Source organism: Trematomus bernacchii, unplaced genomic scaffold (genome assembly GCF_902827165.1).
Source record: "Trematomus bernacchii unplaced genomic scaffold, fTreBer1.1, whole genome shotgun sequence".
NCBI classification, from domain to species: Eukaryota; Metazoa; Chordata; class Actinopteri; order Perciformes; family Nototheniidae; genus Trematomus; species Trematomus bernacchii.
The window spans coordinates 59505-74004 of NW_022987662.1; the positions used below are offsets into that span (position 1 = coordinate 59505).

The following is a 14500-nucleotide window of genomic DNA, read 5'->3' on the forward strand; positions in this document are numbered from 1 at the left end:
ATATGATAAATAAAAATAAATTAGACCAAAAATAAATTAGATCAAATATGTCACAACCTAGCAAAGCAAAATATTTTTTTTTGTTGATTAAGTTGTTTTCGTAATTGTGGCAGGCCAAATTCGTAATTGCGATTAAAATACGATTAATTGCACAGCCCTAGTTTTCATCAGTCATTTCGTTATGCTTGGGCTCTCATTCAGATAATTGGCATAAAAGGTTGCACATTATTGATGTCTTCTCTACACTTTTACTAAAAGTTGCATTGGAATTGAACAGGGCTTCCATTGTTGGAAGACTGAAAGGAGTTCTAGGTGTGCATTAACACAAATACATGAATGTACCTACACACACACACCTGTGCAGGAAGCAGTAGTGCTGGCGTCAGACACAGCCATTAGAGCCATTAGACAGTTAAATAAAGCACCTGGAGGGCCAACTGACGGCAATAACTCCATCTGACAACACACGTCTAGTGGCCATTCTTAGAAAATAAGTGGAACCAGTGAACAAGAGGCAATTAGTTAAAATGGTCGATAGCGAAATACGGCTGCCAAGTTAGACTGAAAAAGGCACAGAAAGAGACAGAAACAGAGACTTCTATTTCTGGCCCTGAAGGTTGGCGAAGCGGCAAAATGGCTTTTTTGGTGAAATGCATGCATGCACGCTTGCAAAGACGCACCCACATAGGCTCACACAGTGGCAGGAACAATTGTGTTGGGAGTGGGCACAAATAACTGAACTGTATCCTGAAGACAGCAAAGCAAGAACAAGGAAAGGAGAAATCAAATGCAGGGAGTGAAGAGGAGAAAAGGGAGGAAGGGGGGAGAGAAATGACATGCATGAAGAGATGTAAAAAGGGAGAGGGAAGATTGATGTTTCATCTTTGCTTTGACAGTCGGCTTTAGACAGTGAGGAGAAACCTTTACTAATCCACAGCTCTCTGAACATCATGTGTGTGTGCATGCATGTGTGTGTGTTCTAACAAGCCACTGGTTACAGTCTCCTCCGTTGTGTGTTTGCATGTCATTGAAGAAGAGGTGCTGACAGAGGCTGACAGGGCGTTAAGCAATTGTCCTTTAGGATGCTGAGCTTTAAGGAGTAAATACTGCAAACACACCGTCCTTATGGCTGGTTAAATGTTCATTTGCATCTCATCTGCATACTCAAGCAGCAACAAGCTCCACCTCATCACATGTCAGACACACACACACACACAAGGAGGATGACAGAATAGAACAGCAGCGGTGGCTCAGAGCACAAAAGGTGAGACTTTGTGTATTAATTAGCAACCAGTCTGTCATTATAATAAAGAAATGCTGCCACTAAGACAAGAGTTTCACCTGTGTGTTGCGTAGAGCTCATTCAGGTTTCCCCAGGGGCCTCAAGGGAGTTTCAAAGGGGGGTTCCCAGTGTATTAACTGTTAACAACCAGTTTATAACCGACATTACTGCCATTGAAGTAGGTGTCACTTTTCAAAAGAAACTGCAGATTTGCGTCACTTAAACGTAGATGTTTTTCTCAAGAGCTTAACGATTTGGTTTCGACACCAGTCAGGCAAAGGTCCAGCACCTATAATGATACCCTTTCAAACAGGAAGTGTGAATATGACGCAGGTTCAACAAATCTACATTTGGCATTGTGAGGGACGGTAATTCCCTAAGTAGCCTACACTACTAAACCACAGAATTCAACTGAATTTCTGGGCAGAATTACCCAAGTAAATTCAGTTTCAGTTGGACTTTGCAGTTTAAAATGGCGGAATTACAGGTCGCCCATTAAAATAATATAACAGGGTGTATGCAGGAATCCTGAAGTCAAATGTAATACCTTTTAAAGACCTTTTTTAAGAGCCTTTCCATACACTTGAAGACCTCCTCGCCACTTTGAGTTTTAACCGGTTACATTGGCGACACACTTTACCTCACATTGACTATATACAGTATTGATTGTCCTTCCTCCTTATCTTCCAACCATTTGGACGCAAACTTGCATTTCCCCATAACGATGTTGTTTAACAACCGGCGTAAACGGACCTTCGCGCGCTATCAAGCAGTGAGCGTGCGATGTCCTGTTCAGATGACGTCAAATCCAACGGGATGCCATAAATAAACTACACACCTACGCAATGATTACATTCAGGCAGACTGTAGAATACAACCTCTTTGGACAATTTATATACTTATTGAAAACAAGCTACAAAATGTAATACCTTGGAAAATGCCGTTTAATACTTTTTAATAGCCTTCATTTTCGCTAAATTCATTTATCAACTTTTAATACTTTTTAAGACCCCACGGACACCCTGTATAAAAATAACATAATTCAATATGATTGTATGATGTAACTTCTTAAAAGAATACAACAAACTACATCTTATCCCATGACAGCCCAATATTGCTTCATGGGAAAACACTGCTCCATATATCATAATATTCCAGGTGCTATGAATGGTATCAACCCTGAAATCTAATCTATTTCAAGCCGTTATAAGATCTTGGTACCAGAGAGGAAGGTTGTTTGCTGTACCAAACAACTCAGGAGTTCTAGCATCCAGCATCGACCCCTTGATCTAGCCTGATTTCCCCTGTTTATCAGCCCAGGTTTTTATTATTACCCCCCTCTGCTCTCGCCTCCAAAGCCTCTCACAGAGAGACCAAAGAGAGGAGGGGATCTCCAGAGAGCCATTGATTTGGAACAGACAAACAGATTTAGCTGATTGTGGGATTGTGGCGGTCCCTCACAACAAGACGTTTATCTTTTACAGAGTGGCCCCTGCAGCATGCCCCTCACAGCAGGGCAGATCCCTGGATAACTGGGTCAGATGGCAGAGAGTAAGAAGATGGTATCACAGAACTTTGTCTTCAAATAAGTTCAGATTCTTGTACTTAATACCAACAGGCCATCCAAGGGGTCAAGGGGTGCATGTAAGGCTACGATTGAGTGGAGTTATTGGCTTCATGAGCTGAAAGTGAAACATTTCTATAAAGATCTAGGGAAAAACCTTGAGTTGTCGATGCATCCATGTAGAAAATACAGCTTAAAATATCTGAATAACGTGATAATAATATGCCTTTTCGCATCACTCACGACAAGTGATACTATTTATGTCATCATTCTTGTCCTTGGATAATTATACTCAAGTTAACCAAAGGCTATTTTAGTCAAAGTACTCATCAAAGCGAGAACAGGAAGAATATTCATTGTGTGTCAATGTAAATCTATTAGTTCTGCTTTTATTCCTACTGGAACACTTTTCTGATGTTGCCATACAAATCTATGACTTGGCATTACGATTATGACTTCTAAAACTTTTGCTATAAAAACTAAGTCGAATGTGATTATGCGATAAACAATTACTACATTAGTGATATTTATTGGCATAGTGTCGTTCCAATAAATGCCAAAAGCCTAGATTATAGCGTGTATGGAACTCCTGTAACAAGTTCATATTCAACTTTAATTTACTACAACAATTACAAGTACAGCTTGTCCAAAAGCACGAAAACATTGTTAAGCTAGTGAAGAGTCCAACATGTTGTAGCTTGTTGATAATAATAGGGGGCATCATACATTTGTTTTATGGATGTTTTGACTGTTTCTCGGAAGGGGAACTGAATACCTCAAATGTACTGAACCAGAAAGACCAATTATCTCCAATCAAAAGCAGAACATAGCTGCAGGTTTTTCATTTAATAACAAGCACAACTGCCAGGCCAAAGTCAACACTGTCACCAGGGAAAACGTACATTTTCTGACAGTTCTTATAAGCCCCATTGCTGTTTAATCAGAAGAGACATAACACTGCTAGGTTAATATTTACCTTAGGCTGAACAGGTTTGAGGTAGCCACTTCTTATTGAATTATTGTAATGGCATCTCCCTTATTATACACAGAGGAATAAATGTAACTTGACAGTTAACGGAAGAGATGTGTTGACACAGTGGACAACGTTTACTCTTAACATCTCGTATCAAATGTGCTTTGCTGCTAGATGAGTGTTTTAAAGATATTCATTTGAGAACTGATCGAAACTCTACAGGAATCCATTAGACTTACATTGTATATCAATGCTTAAACATACATTAATAAGTCATGGGGTTTTCTATTTTCCTTGGTTTTAGTGAAAGATTTTAAATAACCTCCATTTGTTAAAATATAGATCTGCTTTTCAAAAATCTTCCTAGTCAATAAGCTTTTTGGAGATCAGTTTATCGAGCATTACGTTATGTTTTTGAGTCTTTAAGTCGCCAAATTGCATCTGACCAACCCATAACTTGAGCATGTTTGACAAACCCTGTGTTTGATACACGCTGTAGATAAACAACACACTTCTGTTGTATCTCCGTCTTGCACTTCAAAGAATTACAGTCTCTCCAAACGTTCAAATGTGTTCATTAGTTGCTCCATCAGGTTGGTTTGCATTTAAAGTCATAGAATAACGCACTGTTATGGACGATTTCTGCAACACTGTTGGTTTATTTTGAGCTAGTAGCAGCTGGACAATCTTGTTTTTTCTATCCATGACAAACTGTAACCCTCACCATCTTAAAAAGAGTTAACGGATGAAAAGACAGTGTCAAAGCTCTGGATAATTGGCAACAAATATGTCTTATATAAATGGTAGTCAATATCTTGAGGTGATTTGCTTGATGCTGTTTACAAAGGAATACTTTTAGCTGCCATGATCAATGTGATAAGTGAGGGTAATCATATCTATTACACTGTTAAGAGCCTGCTGCACAGAATATAAAGATGAAGTGCCACAGGAAAGCACATTTGCTTAGGATAGCACTTTAACTAACCTTTCAGTGACCTGTTTCCTCAATAAAAAATTCAACACAGCTGAACCAGTTTGGTTTCCAAATTCTGGTGACAGTTTTGCAAAGGTATCAGCTAGGGAAGCTCCGATCGATCGGCCGATATTCACTCTTAATAGTTCGATCGGTGCTCTCTATAAAGGCCGATCAGGAGAGCCGATCAGATGACGTATAATACATTTATAGACGTTTCTCTGTGCGCGGCAAAACAAGATCGCCAAGATGGCTTCACCAGTCTGGCAGTTTTTTAAGGTGTCCGAAAAAGACAGTAAAATAGCGGTATGCAACGTGTGTGAAGCAGAAATCCTGCAGCTCCACCCGCTGTGACGGACCGCAGAGCGGAGCAAAACACACACTAAGAGTTAGACCTAACACACTTAGCTATTTGATCTACCTCTGGAACAAGCTAAACTAGTTATACATATATTTATTCTTCACTGTCGGGTCACTCATTACTGGATCAGTGAGCTGCATGAGACGATACTGACAGGCTGTCAGGAGAGAGGGAGAGAGGCTCCGTTTATTTCTCCCGTGTTATTATCCAAAGTTAATGTAAACTTGAATAATGTACTTAATTTGAATCTAATAATGATGTTGTTTGTTGAAGCGCATCATTTAATGAAAGATTAATTTGAACTTTTCGATTGGTTACGATTATAAACTGAAGCAATATAAAAAAGAGCCCCATTAACTGAGTTTTAAACATCAGCATATATTACCGGTCATAGTCCAGTAATTACCGGCTAACGGAAACTCCGCTACTCAATTCACAAAACAACACTTTAAATGGAAGATCCCCATAGCCCCCACCCACCCTATGATCAGATTGGCGATCGGTATCGGCCGATTATGATTCCGGTGATCGGCCCCAAAAACCCTGATCGGAGCATCCCTGGTATCAGCATGTGATCACAAGTATAAGCTTTTTGTTTGTTTAAATATGCTTTCCAGCTGAATCCAACTGCAGATCATCAGCTGATGAAGGCAAAATGTTTAAAAAAGAAACTGTAGAAAAACAAGTTTTGACCTAAATTTGAATGTCAGTGTTGCTGCTTGGGCTAACATAAAAAAAGAAAAAAAGAAGCAGCACCCAGTGTTATTTTTTGTTAATATTTATATGAACGTAATATTTGGAAATGTTCCCAAAAAATAGCCCATAGCAACACAACACACTGCACTTAATAAACATTGATTGCTGCTGTTAGCAAACAAACAATCGTCAAGACAGCAGCTTTTTCAATGTGACCAATGTGGTGTTGATTTTCCTCCGGGCCCACTGTTGTTGTTTAAAAGCCATCCAGTTCACAGTTAAATATCCAAACATCCACACCCAGCTGGGAGGGAGGAGATATGGGATAAAGAGGTTCTGTCGGGTGTGATACATTCACAATGGGGGCTTTAAGTTAAGGGAATGTATCGCTATTAGAATTTAAGACTAAAAACTGAGATAATGCCATTTTATTCCACCTTAAACACAAGCGTTTAAGGTGGACTAAGAAGACATGGAAGTAGCCTAAGTCTTTTGAAATGAATACTTGTGTTTTTTTAAATTTGATACCGTATTCAACTGAAGTCCTCAATTATGGGATAGTGTGTTTATACTACGTCGATAAGATGACACATACATTAGTTCTGTGGTATAATCAGATGGCAGGAGGATGTACTCTATAGGCAAAACAACTGTGATTTGTACACAGTATGGCCTCCCGTTGACATGATGGGTTTAAAACCTGCTTCTTGTGGTTGACAGCATGACCTTTCAGTATCAAGAGATGCCATCTTAAGCTGAGAAACGTATCCCATCAGCATCTCAAACATTGCCTTTTTAATACCAAATACACGCAAATATCTTTTTTTAGCATTCAGGGCAGTGTTTACAACGACACCTCAGTGATATATTGATTACACATGGTATGGTTTAACATAATATTGCCATAAAGTTCAGTCTCAGGGGTCTTGAAAGGGTCATAACGGATAGGATTTTCTGGATAAATTCGATTTTAATGCCTGAACCAATTATTGCTTTTCATAATCTTTTCAAAAAAGTGCTACTCGAATATGATTGCTTTATTGATACTCGGGTTTTCAGTCAAATACATCATTATCCTATTTCATTTTGTCAGAACTGAAAATAGCCTTGCAGACAGTACAGAGATTGTTCCAAGAATTCATTTCCCGACCTCTTTCAAGTCCGCTCTGGGCTGAAATGACTTTCAGTTATCTCAATTTCAAAGGATCTTCAATGAAAGGCTAATATCAGTCCATCTGAATGTCTTTACACCCGACACATGTGCTCAGTCAGGACAATAGGGCTGAAAAATTATATGAATGTTGTAAAAATCGCAAAATGGACACATGCAAAACCAAAATCACATACTTGTTAAATACGAAATATGTGCAAAAATACCATTCTGAATTACAGTTCAGCCGGTCTACAAATGGTAGAGACTTAGGAAAAAAAATAATTCTTTTAATATTTTTTCGGTTGCAGTAATGATCATTCCCTCCATTATCATGACTCTTACCCAATTGCAATATCACTCAAAAGAATGGTAATTACATATTTATTTTAAATCTGCTCACTGACTCATTGGTCCTATGCATGAGACTACCAGTTAACCACCCGAATGAGTAAATGGAAATCAAGACACCTCAGTGAACAGATCTACGATAACTGCTCACCAAAAACCCCATCAGTAAAACTCCTTTTCAATACATCACTGAAGATATTTTACATATCTCATTCTACATTTAAATTCCTATTGAGCACATCAGGAACTGAGATAATAAGAACAGCACAGATAATGCAGCAGGAGTGTGACTGAACACCACCAGCAGCCACCCGAAACCACCTGAGACCTCTGGGCTTTTTTCTTGTTTCCCACTACACACACACACACACACACACACACACTGGGCAGTGAACACAATAATGCCAGACATGCTACCTGTTGGTGTTTTTCAACCTGCTGCAGGCTTTACAATATTGAAAAAGATCAGAGGGCACAAAAGCTATTGAATAAAAGTAAAATACAAGGGGGTCTTTGACATTATCTCAGTAAATAAACGGACTCAATTATGATTTCAAATTAGTGACAATTGGTAATAATCCTATAAATAAATCAAGCTTTCAAACGGAGCAGGTTCATCTTAAAATTCCCAATCCTCAGGGGAATGAACTGTGGCGCACACTCTAAATCTAGGTCATATGTTATGGTGTGTGACAGGCTAAAGGTGTGTTCAATCTTCCACAACGATGATAACAAGGGGTTACCACTGTGGTGACAACTAATCTGGTTTATCATATATTCCCCTGACACTGGAAACCTGAAAGGCAGGTATATAAGCCCGGAGGGGGGCAGTGGCTCCTGCGTGCATTCCTTGGATTTCCCCAGAAACTGACTGCTGGGAAATTTCGTGGAAAGAAAAACCTCTGCCACGCCAAATCCCGTTGAAAAAAACGTAAAATCAACGTGTCATATTCACCTTGAGGTGTGCGTTGATGTCGAAACATAGTGTACGGTATTTAACTCAACAAGACTACATTTCTGAGCAATTCGGCTACAAGTGATACACTATGGTTTACTTTGTTGCAATAAAAAAGCAAGTTGTATACTTGGTGCACTATCGTAAGCACCGCTCTCCGAGGAATATCGGCGGAGAGGACTTTCGAGATAACACGCGAACATTATGTAAAAGTTCAATTTTCGTATAATTTAGGGCTCATTTGTGTATTATATATGCGCCGTATTAAAGAGGGGGTGTGACACATGCATGTTAACTGTTGAGTCGTGTTTAAGCATTAAAACCAACTGTCATAAGCTAAGGAAACATTAAAATCACATGATGTAAAAGTTACAATTTCGGGCAATTTAGGGCTCATTTGTGTATTATATTTACGCCGAATTATAGAGGAGGTGTTAACCTTTCATGTTGACTGTTAAATCATGTTTTATAATGAACACAACCTGTAGTACTCTATGGAAATATATAAATGTCAGTTGTTTTGCCGGAGTTTGGCGTTACGTCCAAACAGCGCGTGCGTTCAACAGATTCTTACCTCTTTGATCTTAGCGCGTCTCTCCTTGGTTTCTGGGTCCAGAGGTTCGTGTCCAGTAGCTCCAGGGGGTCGGTGATACACAACAAAAGGTAAATTATTGACATCATTACCACCGTGACCCTTAGCCTCAGAAAGAAGTTTCTTTTTGTCATTCAAAATGTCCTTCTTAATCTCGTCCGGTCGTTTCTGTAGAGTATCCTTGGCCTCTAGCAGAGCTTTTTCATGGTCGTTCTTGATTTTGGCCAGGACCCTCTCGTCGTTTCCAGCCGATCCCGGGTCGCTGCTGTCCGGACCGGTGCGGGTGTTGGTCTCCACCGCGGAGGAATGAAAGAAAACTCCACTGAGCAGCTTCGACGAGTCCGGCAGGAAGAAAATAGCCCCGAAACACAGGGTAATAAAAGCACTAAACACTAATAACAAGATGAATTTCTCTGTCAACCTGAAAGAGGTCGGGCTGGCAGACTTCCTATTCGGGGTCGCGGTAAAAGGCAGAAGAGTTGCAACTGGCATTTTCTCCTCTTCCTTTTTTTAACAACAAAAAATGAATTCAAACGCTCGGATAAGCGCACTTTCGGGTTATTCCGTTCACAAATCCATGTATAGGTGGTATACAACCGTGACAAATGGAGCACAACTGTGGTTAAATCCCTGGTAAAAAAGTTGAGGAGTGAGGCAGCTGCCCATACCGGAGACTCGCTGCAGACAAACTGAATCCACGATCTCACACAGGAAGCAACGGAGGATATGCGTGACTGACAGCCCAGAAGAGCCAATCCGTTTCGGCCCTGTGATTGGTTGGAACACAGGGGGCGTTTCTTACCAACGGCCGGGTATAAAGCTTCTGACAGCCGAGCAAACAGCTTTATGTTCCGCAAACAGTTCCACAGGAAGGACAGCCCACGGTGGGGTTTTAAGATTAAGTGTATTTCTTCACACATTAAAATAACATGACTAACATTTAATTGCGTGGATGCTCAATTATGCCAATTCGATGAACAAATACACACGTGTCATTATAATGAAACACGTTCTCATAATGACTTGGAAGGACTCTTGGAATAATGAATTACAGCCTATCTCAAAAGTATAAGAAACTTTCTCAAAAGATTGACTTTGAGTCTCAGAGTAATGAGTCTTTACAATAATGAGTAAGTATCTCAGAATAATGACCAAGTGTCTTGAAAAAATGTGAACTTTATAAATAATGGGTTAGTATCTGAAACTGATGAGTTGGTATCCAAATAATGACAACAGTTGTCAAAAAGGATGACTAACGCCTCAAAATAATGAGTTAGTTTCTCAAATGTATGAGTCAGTATCTAAAAATAATGATTAGTATCTCAAAAATAATTAGTTACATATCAAAATAAACAGTTAATATAAAAAAATTAGTCAGATTATGTAAATTATTTTGTCCAATTAATGAAAAACTTTATCAAAAATAATGAGGGGTGTATACCAAAATAATTAAAGACCTGAAAATAATGAGTTGGTTTATCAAAAACAATGAGTTAATATTTCAAAAATAATGAGAGTATCTAAAAAACAACAACAATGGAACGCTTTAATAAAGTCTTAGTGCCCTGCAAGGCCTTAGTCATACAAGTACATACATTTATCATTTATTGCAACTTTTTTATTAGTAAAGAAATGCATGAACAAGATTGTGGAGCAAAAGACAGTTTTTTGGGGCTTTAATGTTTCCCCACAGCATGACATTCCTCATGGGCTTACCCTCTGACCGTGTCACGTGAAGAAATGGGGAATGTTTGGTAACTAATCACCAAGCATTTGATGTTGAAAAAGGGAGCCGCTAAACCCCGGCTAAAGCAGAGTTATAATATTTATCAACGAGTTGTTTTAACTCATGCATGTCCTGGTTTTCTTTTTACTCACAATGATAAAGAAAAAAACACAATGCACAGTTGACTACCACTGAAGATGACATCTCCTTTCTTTTGAAGAAATACGCATTCCTACACTACAAAAACTTGAGATCTTGCCAAGTAACTTTGTCTAATATCTAGTCAGAATATGTCTCTACACCTGATATACGACACAATAACTTCAGAAGTGACACTGCAGTGAGATATCGGGTCTTGTTTTTAGACAATGCATCATCTTGTTAAAGGTGGGGTATGTAATTTATTTCAGAAACACTTTTTGTTATATTCCATGGAATGCTCTTAACATCCCGATAGCAATGAATACATTAAATGCTTTGACAAGAAATACATAAAAAAATGTCATCTGTGGAAGCCGTGGCGCTGTAAAAAGCACGACCAATCATTTGAGCCGGCCCGGCTAAAATAACTGGATGGCCTACCTGCCTGTCAGCCTTCAATCTGTGCACAAACTTATCTCGTGCCCTCATTGGTCATGTGCGCGTTCGTGTGTGTTGGAGGAGGGGCTCTGTAAGGAAGTCTGAAGGAAGGGGCAGATTTTTTCCGGTTGTGTGTTTTCAAATTCTAGCACACTCGAGCTGGTTTCTCCAAAATTACATACCCCACCTTCAAGTCAAATAATCTTATTTTGAGTTGTATCTCAGATGAAACACATATTTGTTTACATATTTATTAGACAATCATCAACTAACATCATAAAACAGAACACCTTTGAGCATTTGAGGCTTATTTTGTAACACAACATCTCCTGATTCTGGACAAATATAGTTCAAAATGAGTTCTCCCAGCTAATTACAAGATCTGATTTATCTAAATATCCCTTCTTATTTCAAGAAATCTTACCAAGCTAATATTCACTTGTTCTTTTGGCAGATTTTTGTACTTATTTGAAGTGAAAACAGCTTCTTTTCATTATTGTTTAACTTGTTTTTGGAGCAGCATTTGTTCCAGTGTGGTGGAATAAACATTACATCCACATATGGAATAATGGAAAGATTTCTCCATATTTGTTCCGTTTGGGAATATGAACCAGTGACCCTCCTGGTTTTCAAGCCATCTCCATATGAATTGGGCTACTGCCACCTCAGGGTAGTTGTTATTATTCGGCTTAACAATGCATTTGCACATGCACACATGCATCAGTGCACACATGTACTTATTCTGATGAGATCGTTGATCTTTCCTAGTCTGTGTGCGAGTGTGCGATAAATGGCAATCATTTCAATTGTCTGAGCTGGTGACTAATAATAGTTTGAGGAACCAGTCAGTTATACGAATGAAACATGCAATTTAAACTTAAATAGAGATTGGAATTAGTTCACAGCAAAGGGAGGAAAGAAAGAAAAATCCATCTTGTTCCCTGCTATTATGGATTCTGATGAGTGCATGCTCCTGTTTTCAGACTGAATAAATCTTCTTCTCTGTGTCATTTGAATGTGTAAACATATTTTGTTGAGCATTTACTTTTATATTCCATACATTAACGGGCATATTGTTTATTACAAATAGCTGCCATGGCTTTACAATTGATATTTGCAGCTATACAATGCTCCTCACCTGCTGGAGAGGAACCGCAGTGATGGAAAGTCTAATCTGGGGATGACAGATGCGTGCTGCCATATTGAAATTGTAATTCTGGGATGACAACTTGTCTAAATGATGACACGCGCCCGTATGATTACTTTCTCACTCTGCGATTCATGCAGAAAATTAAATTCTTGGATGAAATGTATGGCATCTCAATATTGAACTATGAGTCTCTTGTGGAAACAGTTTTGACAACCCGGCCTTCATTCCTGCGTCATTTCATCAAAGTTAGCTTTTTCACTGGGATTTGTTTTCAACCTGAGTAACTGTTGATAATATATGCATCAAAAGGAACACCATTTCCCCGTGGGTTTTCTAGGTGGGGGAGAATAAATAATCCTTTGTTGTGATGCTGGTAAAACTTGTCGAGAGGTATTGGAGGGTAAACCCACTTTTAAAGATCACTCAAAGAAAAATCCCCTTTGCATACCCCTACACTCTAACATCTTTAATCCAGCGCTCCCTAGGAGGTATTTTAGATGATATCTTGACGTACTTTCCGATACTATCTGCTCGCGTCAGACTCTATGTTGCAATTAAAAGAAAGATATTGGACATTTGTGTCATCATAAACCATTATGACAGTGAGCAAACCCCAAGGGCAAACGCTCCACTAAATCCACTGATGTTGGCAGTCCCAGGTAATAAAAATCAAAATTATCAGTCACATCCATACTCGTGAAACTCCACTGAAAGTGAAAACTTCCTTCTATACATAATGTACTGGATGGTCGGTTTTAAATTCATAAGCTACTCTGGATGTGGCTGTTCAAAGGAGATAAACACACGAAGGCTTCAAAGCTGTAGCAACAAGATGTCATTCTTATTAAGTTGCAATGAATTCTGGTCTTCTGAGGCGGCGTTGGTGTGAGAGTCCGTCTGTTTGCCTCCTCCGCCTCCATGATTTATGAACAGTTTTTTGATGGATGGCAGCTACAGAAAGAAGAAGTCCTGACTCTTGGATTTTGAGGAAGTCAATCTAAAACCTGATGAATTTAAATAGCAGTTAAATAGCAGTGGTCAGGTCAGGTCAGCAATGGAACTACTAACTTTTTAGAATAAATGAATAAAGACTTGAATGAAAGATATCTAAAAGTGTTTGATGTGGGTTTGCCACACATTGCATTTTTCTCCCCTGATAGCAAAGTCCTAGAAGAATACATTGTAAAATGCAAAAGTCTTGTGCTATATGTTATCTAATAAACATGTGTAGGATTCAAGTTCCATTTTGGGTTTTCTTTTGTTTTTATAATCATATAAGTATAATTCGACATTGCTGTAAGTTATAATGATAGCCCTACCGTCCCTGAAAAAAAAAGATGTATATCCAGGGTCGCCCCTCCGTACACGCAGATCACGCAGACTGCGTGGGGCCTCATCTTGCGGAGGGAGCCTCAACTGAGCTCCACTAGCACCCCCCCCACCCCCCGTCGACGCTCGCGGCCTCATCATATAACTTTGCGTGGGGCTAGTTGGCCAGGAGCAGCCCTGTGTATATCAAATGTTTGCACAGATCAGTTTGACTTTTAAAAGAGCTTTCCCTATACACAAAACCCACAATGTCCATTTATTCTCAACTTGAATGCTTTCTAGGATGTAAATAGTACTTTAAAGTTGCCATATTATGCTTTTGGGGGTTTTCCCTTTCCTGTGGTGTGTTATACAGTATAGAGAGGCGAAGTCCCGCCCTATCTTTCGATCCCGTTTGAATTGTGCCACGAATTACACATATGATGTTTGTCAATCTTCAAAAATAATTTCCATGTCAAAAAAGTCTTGTCGTAAAACTGTTGAAATATAAGACTATGAAAAATACGCAACTAGAAAGACTACAAATCCCAGAATCCCGGTCCCGCATGCTGGCTCTTACGGAACCAACTAACTCCCCTTGTGTGTATGTACAGCTCTCAGCATGCCCAGACTTGGAGTGATTTTCACCTCTTTTAATACTTTCCGCCTCATTCTGAGAGAAAGAAGTGAAATGTGCCAACGTGACCGAGAGGCCGTCTTGGTGTGTGGTGCGAGACGGGAGATGTAGTTCATTGAGCGGTTTTACTTCACAGTTTTACGACACATTTCAATTTTTTTGACTTGCAAAATTATCTTTTAAATTGACAAACATCATATTCG

General features: G+C 39.2%; 1 protein-coding gene across 1 annotated transcript in view; it reads right to left on the reverse strand.

Moving 5' to 3' along the window:
• The window catches only part of man1a1 (mannosidase, alpha, class 1A, member 1), a gene marked incomplete at its 3' end in the record, with an annotated part of 62327 nt that extends 52736 nt beyond the window's left edge, over positions 1-9591 (reverse strand). The window contains 1 exon segment of the mRNA XM_034135606.1: positions 8880-9591. Coding sequence (XP_033991497.1) covers positions 8880-9389 — 510 coding nt within the window.
• Positions 9592-14500: the final 4909 nt, after the last annotated feature.